This window comes from Sus scrofa, chromosome 7 (assembly GCF_000003025.6).
Source record: "Sus scrofa isolate TJ Tabasco breed Duroc chromosome 7, Sscrofa11.1, whole genome shotgun sequence".
NCBI classification, from domain to species: Eukaryota; Metazoa; Chordata; class Mammalia; order Artiodactyla; family Suidae; genus Sus; species Sus scrofa.
Window position 1 is genome coordinate 100853098 of NC_010449.5, and position 17583 is coordinate 100870680.

The window sequence follows — 17583 nt, forward strand, 5'->3', positions numbered from 1 at the left end:
AGATAGGGCCCCTGACCCCAGAGCTGGCAGTCTTAACCTCTGCTCCATTCATTGGGGTCAGCCAGGAGTATGTGTGGTTTTACCCAAATGGGGACTTTGGCTTCCCCAAAGATGCAGACAGTCTGGGTTAACTCCCTGTAAAATCTCTGGGCACCACTGCTGTCCCATGCAAAGTAAATCTGGGAAACTTCTTATTGGATGGAACATGCCCAGGTGTTGTAGAAAGGGCTTTGGTACCCAAACCCTCTTATTTGGGGCTCTGAGGCATAAGAACATAGCTTGGGCTCGTTTGCTGTGTGGCATTTTGCCACCTCCCAGAGGCTAAGGAAGTCTGTCCTGAGAGAAATGGTGCTGCTGTAAGCGAAGAATGCTTATGCTTTGGTTAGCCCCTTCCTGTGAGTTTGCAGAACATCTGAAGGTTGTTGGGGAAAGGCCTTTGGGGTTTTGTGAGGTTCAGCCCATCCGGTTTAGAATCATGAACGTGAGTCACCATGGCCAGGCTTTCTCCATCATGGGTATGAGCTGTAGTTGGGGCACACCCCTGACCCAGGGCGAGACTTGCGGGGCCTGAGTGGGCCTGGATTCCAGGTTGGGAGTTGCTGGTCATCTTCTCTCTGGCTCTCTTTCGTTGCCGTAGCTTACTCCCCTTATTGTGGTTTACACAGGCTGTGCCCTCTGCCTGGAAAGCTCTTGGCTCTCTTCAGCTACTTAACCAGTTATCTGGCTCCCCATCCTTCCGAGATGAGTTCTTTGCCACCTCCTCCAAGAAGTCCTCCCTGCCCAGGTTTAGTCCGCTGAACGCAGGCTCTTACGGTACCATCTAGCTTTCCCTTCCTGCCCTGTCAGAGCGGCCGTTTAGCTTTCCTGATGAATTCCTGCCTCCCTGCAGGACTTCAGGTTCTAGGAGTGACTCCAGAGGGCGGGGCTGTACCAAGTTTGGACTCACTCCCTGTCGCATCCCCAGTGAGTGGCACAGTGCCCTGCACATAGTAGTCGCTCCGTAAACATTTGCTGGATGAATAAATGAATGATCGTGAGGGACTGTGTTGTCCACTGTCCAGTGGGTGCAGTTATATCTCCTCTCCCTACCTAACCTTGAGAAAGGTTGAGAATTACACAAGAGCAACAGATAGTATGCAGATACAAGGAATTACCTGTGGTTGAGCCTTCACCCCAGCAGAGCAAAGATATCCTTGACATCCCTTATTCCCACTCAAGCTCAAGTTTGAGGAAGAGGGGTGAGTCCTCACATGGGCAGGCTGGCAGTGGAGGGTGTGGAGCTCAGCCTGCTCGATTCTTGGGTATGGCCACCACCTGTCTCTGGGCCCCGTGATGGGGTGTGAGCCCTTGACCCTGGGTACTCCACAGCTCCACACACACCTCATCGCCTCTGTACTCTGATGGCCCAGAGGTTACCTGACCTGCCGGGGCCCTGCCTCTGGGGGTCCTTGGCTTCCTTCTGCACTGTGGTCTCTGGTCTCTTCTACCCTAGAGATCTCTGTCACAGACAGAGACATAGACCTGTCACCCTGTGCAGCTGGACAAGTTATTAAGGTGGGGAATGTTGAAAGATTAGATTTATGACAGCCAGCGGTGGATTATGAAGAATAATTTATCAAATGTCAGCGCCTGCAGCCTACAATTTACAGAAGGTTTGCTTAAACTGAGGAGATCTGATTGGACTGGCCCCTCCCCCACCTTTAATGAATGACAGAGCTAATGGATGGCTTCCCGGGCTGGCCAGACACACTGGGTGTTTATCTGCTTTTCAGTAATCATCATTATCACAACATTTCCATAGAGTCCCTCTGCCCACAGCTCGCGACATGCCCACCCACCTTGAAGGAACTCTGGCCACTTCCGGGAAGCGTTTTAGCTGCCCTGGGGCAGCTGGAAGGCCCAAAGTCCCCCCCACCCCTAGGAAGAGGATGGGGAAAATCATCACCTCCATGCATTCATTGGGGAGTATTGCTGGGCACCAGTTATATGCCAGGTGCCTTGGATACAATGCTGAGCAAAAACCAGATGTCTATTGTTGAGAAGGAAAAAGGGAGATTAAGCAAATATAAATTGAGGCAAAAGTGCAGCTGTGTAATTGTTCTTGCGGAGGGCGGTCAACTCCGAGAATGTATACAGGGAGACTTCCTGGAGGAGGTGACCTTTGAGCTGTGATTTGACGAATGAGTGGGAGTTTGTTCAGAGAGAACTGGGCAGAGGGAACAGCAAAGGCCCTGCAGTGGGCAGGGAGGAGTGAGGCCAGCTGTTCAGGGCAGAGCAGGGAGAGGTGGTAGGAGAGGCAGGCAGGTTGAGCCTGTGGGCTGTGCTATGGATTTTGGCCCTGGGAAGCTGGCAGAGTGGTTTAAGCAGAGAGAAGTGACATGATCAGCTTAAGTTTGGGTAACTCACCTTAGCTGTGTGTGGAAGATGGCTTGGCAGAGAAAGGAATGCAAATGGGTGGACCAGTTAGGAGTCCTTTGGGTAAAAGAGGATGGTGGCTTTGACTCACTTGCAGAACAGAACTGAGAGCCCAGAGTTGCTGACTCCTTGCCCAGTGCTCTTTTCATCATACCACTCTGACCCCTTCATGGAGGCATCAGATGGGGTGCCCACCACCTCTGTTACAATCATTGGGGGTCTTCTATAGGCTCTATTCTAGATACTTTATGTAGGGTGTTTCATATAACAACTCTGTGAGGTAAGGACCAAAATTCCCATTTTACAGATGAGGAACAGGGGTTATGTCACTGCCCAAGCTGATTGCACTGTGGAGCCAGAATTTGAGTGGAGGCAGTTTGACCCTGAGCTTGCATCAGAATCACTGAATCTTGCTGCCTCTCAGGTCTGCCTGTCCTGGCCAACAGGTGGGCATTCTCAGGGAGCATGCCCCTGGCCACCCCAGGGGGGTGGCTGCTTCTGGATTCTTGCTTCTTTTCTGTCAGCTATTTGTCCCCATCCTGTGGGAGAAAAGAAGCTTGGTCTGACCTGTGATGCCCACAGTGGAGCCAGGTGGACGATTATCCTGTATCTGGAGGCTCTTCAGCGAATTGGTGAGAGTTGAGCGTTATGCCAGCCTCCGTGCAGGAATTTAGACAGGATTGCTGCTTTGTAATTTCTGGGGATGACCTCTGTCAAGAAGGGCTTCAAGTTCTACTCTTGGCCCCTCGTTCTTTCTTCCCAGCTTGGCAGTAGCAGTAGCTAATGGCTCTGCAGAACCGACAGTTTGATCTTTCAGAGCCCCAGAAAGAACACACATTCCACGGAAGAGAGGATCTATGTGTCCTCGTGCTGTTATCGTCATTATGCTTTTTATTATAATAAATTGCTGAGTGGGAAGCTGGAGGTGGGAGCGCTCCCACCTTGAGGCAGGGCAGCTATTGAGTGGGGGATGGGGAGAGACGCTTGGATGCCTTGTCCTGTCCCCTGACCCCCAGGGTCTACATGGAAGTATTGGGGGTCCCTCTTCTTGCCTTGGCAGATGGGCCCTTCAGGGCTGCGTGAAGCAGCACCAGGCAGGGGGCACCCTCTCCAGCAGGTCCTGCTAAAATATAAGGCTGCTTTTCAGAGGCTGCAGCCTTCTTCCATTAGGACGTTCTGTGGGACCAAGGTCTCCTCATGGCTGGGGGCTGTCTGTTTTTATTGGCCCATGTTCCTAGCACAGTTTCTGTCATGTGACCCTGCTGTAAGTATCTGTTGACTGATTCGCCCAGGCTCAGAAATGGCAGGTTGGTTTCATTTCATCTATTAACTCTGTTCAGTTGGTAGTGGCTGCTTGGAGCACTGGGTTGAGAGATTTTTGAGGCATCATCTGGATCCAGAAGGAATGAAGGCCGTGATTGATTCATGATGTCTGGCAGGGTATGCTTGGGGTATATTAATTATACATTGCTGCATAACAAATTACCCCAACACTTAGTGCCTTGAAGCAGCAGACGTTTGATATCCTACAGTTTGTGTGGGTCAGGAATTTGGAAGTGGCTTAGTGGCTGGCTTTGGCTCAGAGTGTCTTCACGTGGTTCTGGTCGTGATGTCCGCTGGGGTGCAGTCATCTGAAGGCCTGAGTTGGGAGGGAGGCTCGCTGCTGGCAGGAGGCGTGGGTTCCTCACCACGTGGACCTCTCCCCAGGTTGCTTGAGTGTCCTTATGACAGGACAGCTTGCTTCCCACCCGAGCCAGCATTCCAAGAGAGAAGGCAAGGAGGACATCATGGCAGCAGTCTTGGAAACTGAACACTGTTACCTCCTCCACATGCTGTTTGTTAGGGGTGGGTCATTAAGTGCAGCCTCTACTCAAGGGGCAGGGAATAGGCTCTACCTCTCAAAGGAGGAGCTTGTGAACTTATTTGAAAAACAGCACAGGGGAAAGAGTATACGTGCCACCCATTTGCCATCAGTGTCAAGTGTTACCTTAGAAGGTGCAGGAATGACCCGGGAGAGGTGGGATATACGATGTGTTTAAGGAGGTGCAGCAAAATGAGGTATCAGCTAGTAGGGAGACTGTGAGATGTAGGGGTTCCTGGGGCAGGTCCCTGGAACTGGTGCTGAGAGGGGGATGGATTTCCAGCAGAGGCGGATAGGAGGTGGTGATGGGTTTTCCGCCCAAGGCAGATGTCAGACGTCAGTGCCTTTGCAGATCCTGGCCAGCTAGAGCTCAGGCTGGGGGTGGGGAATGGGGTGGGGACGATTCACCCCAGCCACTTCCTTAGCATGGGGTCTTGTCCCTCTCCCCACCATGGGTAGGGTGGGCCATCTCAAGACCTTGAGAGCTAGATGTGTTTGCTGCTGATGCTATGGTAACCTGCTTAGGTGCCCTGGGCAGTCTTCCAGGCCCATAAGTGGGAACTGCCTGGCCTTGGCACCAAGGCCTGCTGGCTTGTTCAGGGTTTGTTAGGCGTGTGTGCATTATCTTACGGTGATATAGTTTCTAAATCCAGAGTAGGTCCGATGTGAATGACCATGGGGACAACAGGATGGAACATTTGAAACTGACCCGTGTCCTGTGACTGGTGAGCCAGTGCTCACGAGGCTGGGGCTGCCTAAGCTGCAGGCTCTGGTGGGGCTGGCGAAGAGGCCCAAGTGGAATTGCCCCCCGGGCTTAATACTAAGGCTTCTCCAGAAGACTGCCTCCTTATTTTGGGCTGAATGAGGACACCAGGCAGTGCTTGGCAGCTCACTGTGGCATTCTAGAAACAGTGCCCTGTGACCCAGCTTCATGGGAATCCTCCAGGCCAATTTTTTTTTTTTATTTTTTATTTTTTTTGGAGAGTCTCTCACTTTGCCTGGTGCTGGGGTATCATGTCACATGGCCTCCCAATTCCTGGACCCCAGCTAAAGCCAGCCTGCTGATGTCTTTTTTTCCTTCCAGTGTGGTTGACATGTAATTGACATACATCACTGTGTAAGTTTAGGGTGTACAGCTTGATGATGAAACTGACATAGATTGTGAAGTGATGACTGCAACAAATTTAGTTAATATCCCTCATCTCATCTGGATGAGCTGAAGTCTTAGCCCGAGCTCCTGGTTTCCTACATCCCTAGGAGGTGACACATTTCTTCTTGCCCTTCTGATATTTTTGTTCTCATAAACCCCCACTCCTTACCCGCACACACACTCCAGACCATGCAAAGCTATAGAAACTCTTTTCCTGATTATTTTCCCTTTTCTAGACAGGGACATCGATGTCTTTGAATCATGGGCCGACAGTAATTAAAAAGCACATAACTAGTCATTTTAAAATGTAGTTGTTTTACTTAATTGATTTTGCTGCCAGACCCAGAGGGGAAAAAAGAATGGGGAGGGGAGGGGAGGGGGGGGGGAAGCCTTAGAAGGGGAGACAGGTTTCTGCGAGTGACTGGAGGCAGCTGAGGGCCCTGCTTGAATCTAATTGCTGCAAATGCTGCAGTTTGTTTCTGCTAATGGTTTTCTGCTGAAAGGGCTGGGGGATGAGGCCTGATTGGAGGGGGGTGGCGTTGGTTTCAGCTGCATGGGGGGTATAATTCTGCTTTCGGGACAGGGTCTATTTTTCTTTACTCTCTATCAGCATAAAGTACTTCCACTGAACACTTTGAATCAAGGTTCCATTTAGAGATACTTTATTCATATTTAATTACAGGCTGTAGCACCAATCTTTAATTACCTTTTTTTTATAAGCCAGCTAGGAACATTCACTAGCAATCAATTATTGTGTGTATGTTGTGTGTGTGTGTGTGTATGCACAGGAGGGTGTGAGTGTGTGACTTGCTTTCTGATGGGGGGGAAGGCTGGCGGCAGGGGTACCGGGAGGTGGTGGGTGGGTGGGGGCGGGGTGGGTATCTGCCCCCGCGTTTTCCCATGTGGAGGGACTGCTGCATCCTCACTTCTGCCTCTCTCTGCTTCCACTGGTCAAATTGGGGATTTGGGGAAGTCCTCGTAGCCGGGCCTTGTTCAGGGTGCTGCGTTGGCACCTGGGCGTGGGTGGTATCTTGGGAGCCCCCTCCAACCCCTGTGAGAGCAGGGAATTATGGGAGGCCCCCTTCCCACTCCCTGGTGATAGGGTGGACCAGTCTTCCTCTTACCCTGGAGGTTGGGATATGCTTGCCTCAGCCCTTTCCTTCGTCCACCCCCCCTGCAGCACTCCTGGCAGCTCTTCTGCCACACAGCCCTAGTGATGCCATGTCACTCTTCAGTTGCAATGACTCTGCAACGTCCCTGCAATGACACTGATTGGAAGACTGGTTGTCCTTCTCAGAGAGTGAGCAGATGTTCCCGGGGAGCCAGGAGGAGGCTTGGGGCGGGAGTGAGGTCAGATGACCCCCAGGTCCCCTTGAAGCGGGAAGATTGGGTCCTTCTAGCTGCCAAGGCGGTGAGGGTCTAAGTTCACAGCTCTGCTCCAGAAAACATTCTGCTTGGTGCTCCTTCAGGAATTTTCAGAGGGTTTCCAAGGAAGATGGTGCTCCTCTCATTATGTAATGGATGGGAATGTTGCTGAAGTTCTATCTCCCTTCTATTCCTGGATCCCAGTCCCAGCATGACGGTGGGGAGGGAATGGAACTCACACATACTGAGCCTCTTGGGGGTACCAGGCACCATGCCCAGGTTTCTTTCATCTGTCCCAGCTGGGGCCTGAGAACACACTGCAGCAGTCAGAGCCCCTTCAGATGTGATGGAAAACAACTCAAACTGCCTTAAGCAAAAGATATTATAGGTGAGCATTCAGGTATGGCTAGACCAGGGGGCTCAACCATTCTGACCAGGATTCACCCTTGTTGTCTCTTGGCTCTGCTTTCCTCTTTGTTGCTACTGTGTGACCCCTGGTAGCTCCAGGCTTTAAGTTCAATTTTCAGCTTCCCCTTGAGCAGAAAGAAAGAATATCTTTTCTACAGTTCAAATAAAAGTAAAACAGTTGAGTCTGGTTGGACCAGTTGGGTCACATGTCCACCTCTGAGCTAATCAGTGTGGTCCAAGGTACACAGGGTTCTGATTGGCCAGGCCAGGGTCTCACACCCACCCTGGAGTAACAGGTGGAGTCCCCCTGGGTATATTCCACACATGACTTGTGCTTTTGCATTTGAGGCCTTTGGATTAGTAGGAGTGTGGGAGCAGGAAGGTCCAACTGTTTCAAAAGGAAGAGAGTTGATTCAGTGGGTCTCCAAGAGAGAATAGTGGATTCAGTCCTTCAACAAACATTTCTTTAGCACTGGCTTTTTTCTTTTGCCCTGACCTAAGTGCAAGGAATTTGAAAGCGAACAAAACAGAAAAAAATGGCTGCCCATTTGGAGCCGATGTTCTCATAGGGACTTCAGGACTGGTGGTCTTTTCGTTCTCTTAGTCTAAGCTCAGGTCCAGGATAAAGAGTTCTTGTGTGGTGAGGCCCAGGGTGATTCAGGGTGATGACATGGGAAGAACCTGGCCCTCAGGGAGCCCAGAACTCGCACGGAAGGGACAAAGACAAGCTGCGTGGTTGGGGAAGGAGGAAGTAGGAGGGGTACAAATAAAACCCCAGTGAGGAAGAGGGGGACGGGGAAGCCAATCTGTACTCAACTCCTGTGACAGAACAGGGTAGGCCCCTCCCAAGTTGCCTGGGCCTTTGGCCTCTGCAGGATGTTGATAAATGGCATAGAGTTAGTGAAAGCTACAAAAATGATGACAAGGCTGGAGGGAGTGATTTATGAGATGAGATTAGCAAAATGATGGTGCAGCCTAGCAAACAAATGGATGGGATGGTGGCCATGGGTCATGTGGCTTCTGAAGTCCAAGGAGAGGAGAGCGGCTGAGGGCCAGGATGGAGTGGCTGCTGCCGAGGGGGACAAAGGGAGGCTGGATGGACATGGATTGAATAGACGTCAGCATGAGAACCTGGGTGGTGTGAAAAGTAAGGGAGACACATGACATACATACATGCGTTTGCATGAGCACGTGTGCGTGGGAACGTCTGGCCTTTTAAGAGTTGTGAGGCTATACAGGGGATTCAAGAAATGGAGGGATGAGCATTTTTGCCCTGGACAGTCTTTCAAAAGGCTTTCAGAGGCTCCTTCCCCATCCAGTAGAATAGTCCTATTTGGACCATTTATCTGAGCACTCAAGTCAGAAAGACTTCTTCCTTTGGGAGAACTGGCATGCATTTCTAAGAGGGGAGGAGGGAAGGAGGAAAGGAAGAGACAATGGGAAGCAAGGGGGTTTATGTTCCATTTCTATAGGGAGAAGGCGAGGCACTGAAGGGGCAGGGATCTGCCCAAGGTACTTGGGGGTGGTAGCATTGCGTGCGAAGACCAAAAGCAGGGCTCCAGCTTGCAGCCCTGGCGTCTCTGCCAGGTGGCCAAGCTGTGAGTGGACTTGTTGAAGTTCAGGCAGCAATACGAAGTGGTTGTTGGGTTTGACCCTTGGCCTGGGCTTCCGTGAGCTTTCCGGGTTGGCAGGTTGGACGTTTGGGACATCCTCCGTCTGATCTCTGTCCTGGGCTGCCCTGACCCAGGTTCTGTTAACTTTTGATTATATCCATGTGAGGAGAGCCTCGGGGGCACAGTGGTGGATAATTAAATGGGTAGATGATGCATGGTCCTGAACATTCTAGATGCATTTTTCTGGCTTTAGGTGGAGGTGCTCAGGGCACCCATGCACGTGTGGGAGACACACCCTCTACATGTACTGTCTGTCTCACTCCCTCCATAGATCTGGTGTGAACTTCCATGGCAGCACAGGGCCCAGGCAAAGTGCTGGCTTGGCATACAATAGACAGGGGGACACTGGACAGCGCTGGTCCTTGCCCGTCCTCCTGGCCCCTCTCCCTGAATGGAGTCATCCTAATTGCGCTGTCCTCTCTCCACTCTTGACAGATACATGATTTGTTTGTGAGCTTTGACGACACCCCTCTAGGGGCTGCCTCGCTGGCCCAGGTCCACAAGGCGGTGCTGCACGATGGGCGGACAGTGGCCGTGAAGGTTCAGCACCCGAAGGTGCAGGCTCAGAGCTCCAAGGACATTCTTCTGATGGAGGTGAGAGCCTTCTGCCTTCTCTTTCCCTCATGCTCATTCTCTATTTCCCTGGGGTCCAGGCTGTCCCAGTGAAAGTGGTTCAAGGCTAGTAGAGTGGAGTGTGGCCCTTGGAGTAGCAGAGAGTGAGAGAGAACTTGAGAGCACAAAGGGGGTGTCATGACAGCAGTGACCAGGGGACCCATGGCTGGGTTGACCTTTTTTTTTTTTATTCATTCCTGGGAATTGTTTGTGGATGGCCTCAGAACATGCAGGGCAGCTGCTGGGGCCAAGGAGACCTCAGGGGGATGTTGTAGGCATGAGCTGAACCACAGGTGATTTCCTTGAGGGTAGAAAGGGTTACATCTTAATTCGTTAAATTGTAACAAAAGAGATGCAAACTATTGCAGTGAGGTCCTGTGTATAGTGCAGGGACTATGTTCAATCTCTTGGGATAGAACATGATGGAAGATAAGATGAGATAAAGAATGTATATATGTGTATGACAGGGCCACTTTGCAGTGCAACAGAAATTGACACAACATTGTAAATCAACTATACTTTAATAAAACAAACAAACAAACAAAAAACACACCACTGCCTGTGGTCAGCCCAGGCAGATCACATAGAAATATTTATGCAGACTGCACGTTTGCTTCTCTGCTATGTGCTCTGAATGAACAGACTTGCATGACCCAGCATGGCCCTGGGACAGCTCTAATGGAGACTGTGCCTCTGGACTTTTCTAGCTCTGTGCCCGGAGCAAGGAGAAAGGGTGAATGGCTGGGGCTTGGGCGGGAGCCAGCACCCCCAGCGGAGGTCAGCAATCTGCTTACCCTGCCAGCACGTCCCTTTCTTCCCTTTTCTCTTTCACTTTCCTTTGTTCTCTTTCCTCACTTCGTTTATTCTTTCAACTCATTTTGGCTAAATTTAACACACACATCGGGACACGAGCATGAGTGACCTCCATCTTTATCCTTGGGGAGCTCCTCAGTTAGTGAGGAGACGGACCTGTTCACAGACATCCTTTGACTGTGAGCTCCATCAAAGGGGTGTTTGCCGAGTGCCGTGGAGCCCTGGGCCTGGGTTGATGAGGGCGTCATGGGGGGCTTCACCAAGACGCCAGCCAGCCAGCCAGGCAGGAGAGGCTGACCCAGCCCGTGTGAAGGCCCTGAGTCTTAGGGGAACGGGGTATGCTTGGAGAGCTCTGGCTGGTTGGGGGTGGGTGTGGATGAGGCCGGGAAGGGAGGCAGGACAGAACACCTGGGCCTTGTATTCCAGGCTCAGGTGCAGCACAGTGTACAGAGTCAGTACGTATTTCCTCTGGAACTGAGCAGATCTGATTTTCTCCTGTAGTCAGTGGGGAACCATTTAAGAATGTTAATCAGAGGAATGTCGTGATCAGATGTACGTTAGAAATAAAAGTCTGCTGACAGTCTGGAGGATGTATCGGGAGGCGGAAAGACTGTAGCCAGGGAGACTGACTGAGGGGCTGCAGGCTGGTCGGAGAGAGCAGTAGTGATGTAAACCCAGGCAGTGGGGGAGAGGCATGGATTCACGGGGCGGGACCCTCAGGACTTTGTGACCAGCTTTACACAGAGTGGGAGGAATACTGATATGAATAGAATGAAAGCAAGTTTTAAGTTTCTGGCTTGAATGATTAAGTTAGGGAACCTTTAGCCATGTCTGTCAGTTGGGGAAAAAACGAAATTGCTCTAGGTGTTTCAGAGGGGATTTAGAACAGAACACGGGGTCTTCAGGGAATGGAATTGCTGACAGTCATCAGCAGCAGTCAGCCACTGTCAAGGAGAAGAAGTGGTTCCTTGGAGCTGGGTGCTGGGGCCACCTGAGGGGAGTGGATCACAGACGTAAGGCTTGCACCTGGGGGTTGGGGACACGGATGCTGTTTAAGGCAGCGAAGGTTTCATCTCCTCCTGTCCCCCATATTCCACCAAACCTAACTGGAGGCCAGCTGGCAAAGGAGCCTAGGGGATGCAGCTTCTTATGAGAGTAAGGGGGTGGGATGGATGTCAGAGCAAGTGAAGTGGGTGGTGGAGCAGCCATGTGCTGGAATTGCTGTCTGCAGTTTGGGATCAGAATCTCTGTTGGTCTGCGATTTAGGCTAGAAATACAGATTCAGGATTTCATTCTTATTTTTATTTTTTACTTTTTTGGTCGCCTCACAGCACATGGAGTTCCTGGGCCAGGGATCAGATCTGAGCCCCTGTTGTGACCTAAGCTGCAGCTGCAGCAACACTAGATCCCAACCCACTGCCAGGCCGGGGACTGAACCTCTATCCCAAGCGCTCCAAGGTATCTCCAATCCCGTTGTGCCACAGTGGGAACTCCCAGATTTAGGATTTTGGCAAGGAGACTGAGGGAGTAGTTGAGATCACTTAGAAAAGCTGTACGGGGGGGTGGGGAAGGAGAGGGCCAAGAAAGAAGTGGGAGGAACATCACCATTTAGGGCGTGTGCTCACGGGGATGAGTTCCGGGGGGAACAAGAAGGCGCAGTCAGGGGCCTTGGCGGAGAACCAGGATTGAGCAGCTGCATCCAATGAAAGCAGTTTCCAGGAGAGAGCAATGTCCTTTATCTAGCATCCTACCTGATACAACCGCTAGTCTGCCTAGTGAACCGCCTCAGAACACAGTGGCATAAAACACTCGTCGTGTATTTTGCTCATGAACCTGAAATCTGGGCAGGGTGTGGTAGAGAGACTCCTCTCTGTTTTATGTGGTGCCAGCTGGAGGGGGCTTGACTGGAACTGGAGGATCCACTCACATGACTGGCAAGTTGGTTCTAGCTGTTGGCTGGGAGCTCAACTGTGGGCCAGGGCCTTCATTCCTCTTGCGTAGGCCCCTCCATGGCTGGTTGGGCTTCCTCACAGCATGGTGGCTGGGTTCTAAGCATGAAGGTCCCAAGAGAATAAGGCTAATAGTACATCCTAGTTTTACGACCTAGGCTTGGCAGTCATGTCGATTATGTCTTCCTTATTTTATTGGTAAGAATGAGAGTCACAAGGTCCCCCTTGGCTTGAGGGGCAGGGAAATAGACTGTACCTCTCGCTGGGGGAGTAACCCCATTCCAGAGACTATTAAGAGTGAGAGATGTTGTTGAAGCTATTTTAGAAAATATATTCTAGGAGTTCCTATTGTGGCGCAGTGGTTAACGAATCCAACTAGGAACCATGAGGTTGCGGATTCGATCCCTGCCCTTGCTCAGTGGGTTAATGATCCAGCGTTGCCGTGAGCTGTGGTGTAGGTTGCAGACACAGCTTGGATCCCGCGTTGCTGTGGCTCTGGCGTAGGCTGGCAGCTACAGCTCCGATTAGACCCCTAGCCTGGGAACCTCCATATGCTGCGGGAGTGGCCCAAGAAATGGCAAAAAGACAAAAAAAAAAAAAAAAAGGAAATATATTCTGTCGGAATGACTTCATGTTGTCGAATGCAATGTAAATCAGTAAAGCTCTGATTTTGGGTTGGGCGATTTATCGTTGGTGGGAAGGGCAGGGTGAGTGGGGTGAGTGGAGTGGAAGAGAATCGAGGCCCCAGGCAGCAGAGATGGTGAATGTAGATTCCTCTTTTCATGTTTAGCCATGGATGGTGGGGAGGGGGAGGGTGGTGGTTAGAGCCACACACAGGGTTAGAGTGGGGGACTCAGCAGGCTGTAGCCAATGGGGAAGGGGCAGCAGGGTTGGGGATTTGGAGATGCAGGAGGGAGAAGTAGCCAATAGATCTGGTTCGGGAGGAGCCTGGAGGGATTGGGCTCCAGGGACAGAGGTGGAAGCCTTAGGCTTTGGTCAGCCTTTGTTTTGAGACTAGAGGAAGGTGGCAAGGCTGGCACAGCTGCGTGAGTGGGGCAGAGCAGGAAGGTGGGGAAAGTGGGATGATGAGTTGTGCCAGCCTGATAGCCTCTATTTTTTCTCTGAAGTAGGAGGCAAGACCATCTGCCAGGAAGGAGAGGGTAGGAAGTGGCGTGGAGGCTTGACGGGGGTTTGGGATATCGCTGAGTGTGGTGGAAGAGGGAGCTGAGCAGGAGCAGGGTTGCTGAGTAGCACTGGACATCTGCCTGGAAACCTGAGTTTTCTGAAGCACCGGTCAGTGGTGCTGCGAGGGCACTGCAAGGCTCAGAGGATCCCTGGGTGTGCTGAGGCCCAGCAGCCACTCCTGCGCTGGGCGGGAACCTGTCTCTGCCCTGTGGTACCAGCAGGACCCACCGGGGCTAGGACGATAGCTGACATCATTGCTCAGAGCCTTGCTGCTCCTTAAGTAACAGGGGCCATAAGGTCGATAGGAATAATAGCAGTAATAAAGATTCGGCATATTCCTCCTTGAGATAAGCCTTAGATCCTTTTCTTGGGAAGTACCAGCCTTGTGGTCACATGCAAAGTGGCTCCTTCACAGGTGCGGAGGTGCCGCTGGGGCTGAGATCTCCAGGTGGGGCAGAGGCCTGCACTTGCAGCTTTCAGGATAGAAGCTGAGAGTGAGGCCTGAGGTCTCCTCGATGGACCGGCAGCATTAGCAGCAGCACGGAGTGGTATGGCCTTCTCTCTGGGTTTGGTCTCTGGCGGGAAAAAGTCCTTCCTGGTCACCCTTCTCTGCTTTAAAACTGAGATGTGCCAACTGGAAAGCTCATTTTATTTTATATAATATATGAAATGAGTAGTACTATTTTTTTCTATGTCCAGACATAAATGTTGCCTTGCTTTTAGAAGTGAGATGTGCTCAGTTGTGCTCGGCAGGAGAAGAATGATTTTTTGGTGGCATTAGGGCTACTATACCCTCCAGAAACTCGGAGACAAAGCGGGGAGGCCAAGCTTCCTTTCTGCATAGCCTTCTGGTGCTTCTTTTCATTCCAGTTCCAGATGTTGTGTGTCCTTATGCTTCTCTCCCACTTCCCCAACGATGTGGTTGATCGCATTGATCAGTGTAGTTCATACTAAGGAGAGAGTGGCTAATAGGCTTAACCTCAGGATATTTGCAGTCTAAGAAGTGAGCTTGTAAATCCAAACACATATCTGCTGTAAGGAAAGAGGTCTGCAGGAGTGAGACTTTTGAGTTTAAGAAAGTGGGAACTACTGGCTGTATCAGTTAGGATGCCTTTAGCTGCATGTATTGGGAAATCCAACTATAAGTGAAATAAATAATAGTAACCTAGATTATCTCATATTTCAAGACATCTGGAAGTAGGGTCAGCTGTTTCAAGGTTGACTAATCTAGCATTCATTGTGGGTTGCAAGGATCTAGGTTCTTTATATCTTCCACTCCGCCAGTTCAGCTTTGTGGCTTGTCCTTCTAAGGTAGGGCCCCTCATGGCCCAAAACAGCTGCATGGTTCCTGCTATTACAAGCAGATGACATCCAGATGCCAGAGAGGGCCTGTTTCTTCCCTCATCTTCCTTGTTAAAAAGTAGCCCCTCAAAGTTGCCCCTCAGTAGAATTCCTTTCAGGTCTGGTTGGCAGAAGCAAGCCCATGTGCCCAATCCTGAAAGTCTTGGCAGGAGGATTGGGACCACTTTGATTGGCTTTGGTTGGCTCATGATACACGTTCTCAGGCTAAGGCCTGCTTTCCTTGAAGGACATGAAAGATGCACAAAATTGAGATTCTGTTAGCCAGGAGGATAGGGGAAATGGCTTTTGGGTTGGTACCCAGTAGCATATGCCACCCTGGTGTTTTGTGTCTCCTGTGAACCTGGCCCTCCTCTTGGGGGAGGGGGCAATCTCTGGGGTACACTTATGACTGGTGCCAGAGAAACAGAGGCTGGCTCTCAGCAAATGGCGATGAACCTGATGGTGTCGGTGACTTTGCACAAAAGAGAAACGCACAGCCAAGGGTGTTTTCAGCTTTGTCATTATCACCTGATATTGTCCCTTTAATAGTTGGGGCAACTCTACTTCTAGATGCACGGCTGGTGACTCTTATTGATTTGAGTGGCTGTCCAGAGCCAGACTAATTGGGCCCAGAGATTGGAACAATGATTCAGCAGGAAAGGGTGCACTGACAAGGCAGAGTCTTTCTGTCTGCTGGCGGGCTGGCTTTGCAGCAGCTCTTGCCTGCCCATGAGAGCAGGGAGCCCAGCAGGCTGGGTCTCACTGCCACTCTCACTGTGTGAATAGAGGGTAGGACCCAGTTGACCTGTGAGCCAGTGGTAAGACTGTAATTCCCAGGTCCCCAAAGCACCGCCATGTATCACTCCCTGTTACCTCTTAGGCTTCTGAAATGGATGATGAGGGCCCGTCCCCCATGCTGCACCCCCTAAAGAATCTAACTCATGGCCAGGCGCCCTGCCCTCCAGGTACCACCCCTCCCCAAGGCACTCTACAGCATTGTGTGGGACACTCCAGTCTGAGCACCACAATCTCATCCATCATTTGGTGTCATCCAGCCCATACCAAGGGTCAGTAAAAATAAAGAGCTGTGGCAGTTAAGTCCTTGATCTCTTTTTTTTTTTTTTTTTTGAGCATCATTTTCAGTGCCTGCTCTCTGTCCTCTTGTTTCTTTTCTGAATGTGTTGATTTGAACAGTGGGTGGCTAGGTAATGCTTGTGTTGGCCTGGAATCCAACAGCTGATTTTTTTTTTTAAATACATTTTTAAAAAGCCCCAGAGATGTATATCATCCCGTGGAAACTTCTCTTCACTCTGTTTTCTAAAAAAGTGTGCACTTTTAATAACTTATCACAACAAAGATAAAGCCCATGAATGGTAAGCTATTTACATCACTCTGAATTGATTTTCGATCCTTGTCGAATATCCATTTTTACCAGTTCGGATCCGTGCAGGCATTCTATTTAGTGTCCTGTTTTCCCGTAGAACATTATTTCTTTTATAGTATGTAATAGCTTGATAACAGTAACTCAAATTTCAGTTGCATTTTATAGCTTACAAAGCTCTTTTTTTGCCTTATCTCAAGCTTCCTATTGTACCCTCCTGTATTGTGTTGCCTGAGACAGGGCTGCATAAAGAAAGAAGCAGGAAAAAAAAAAAAAAAAAACCCTAAACCCAAACAACCTGGGTCCAAGTCTTGCATTTGAAATTACAAGCTATGTGACCTTGAGAAATGCTTTAACCTCCTGGATCTGGTTTCCTTCTCTGTGAAATGGACAAGAAGAAGAAATGAGAGCACGTGTATAAAGTGCTTCATAGCCTGTACCTGAATAATGATAATTCTCATTTTTTTTTGCTGTTATAAATAGCAATCACTAGTTTCCAAACTTTATGTGACTTTCAATTTTTCCAGTATGTTTCCACGTGGCCCGTAATTTATTTTTCTTCCTGTGAGCCAACAGCCCTATAGGAAAATGATGTCATTATGATTTCAGTATGAAGGAGGTATTAATTGTTGAAGATACCTTGATTGATTAATAAGGCTCCACATCAAGCAGAAAATTCTCAGGCGTTTCGAAACCGTGGTTCCCCCCAATTCAGAGGTAATCCCTTTCTCCACCAAAATTTCAGAGGCAACAAAACCTTAACCCATTTGGGTAATGCACATGGGAACATCTCATTATCTCTGGGGAGAGGACAGACTTTTTGGAATGTTCATATTCATTCACTCATTCATTCATGTGAGTTTTCAACAAACATCTGCTGGGTATTGAGTACATGCTATGCACAGGTGAAAACACTGGCTGTTGGAAGAGTTTTATGGAGAAGATACATTTTGGGAGAAAAATCAGAAAGTCAAATTGATAACGCCTGTTTTATTTTTGTTGCTTGCATTTGTTGTCAAAAAAAGAAAAACTTGAGTGAATCTACTTCAGGCAGACTCCTAAGGAGGGAATTAGAATGAGGACAGAAGGTGAAACTGAGGGGTTTTATTTTATTTTCCCAAGAAAAACCTACAGCGGCAGCAATCCAAACCATTTTAGATTTGGACCAGATAACTCTTGGCCAGACCCATCTCCCACCCCCTTGAAGGTCAAGGAGTTGATACCCCCCCAAATTATGTACAAAATTATGGGAGTACGTATATTTTCTGGACATCGTAACTGGCATCAAATTTCAAATTTGTGATTCCCTTTAAGGGGGTGGTGTCCTCTAAAGCTAAGAACCATTATTTTCCCCTCAGACAGACCCTCTCATTTTAAGTTAACCAAAGAAGGAGTTCCTGCTGTGGCATAGTGGGTTAAGAACCCGACTG

General features: G+C 49.8%; 1 protein-coding gene across 5 annotated transcripts in view; it reads left to right on the forward strand.

The window, feature by feature from the left end:
* ADCK1 (aarF domain containing kinase 1) overlaps positions 1–17583 on the forward strand; it is a 132016-nt gene that overhangs the window by 75973 nt on the left and 38460 nt on the right. For all 5 annotated transcript variants that reach the window (XM_021099558.1, XM_021099561.1, XM_021099562.1 and 2 more), the window contains one exon: positions 9308–9466. In XM_021099558.1, coding sequence (XP_020955217.1) covers positions 9308–9466 — 159 coding nt within the window. The remainder of the gene's footprint in view (positions 1–9307; positions 9467–17583) is intronic.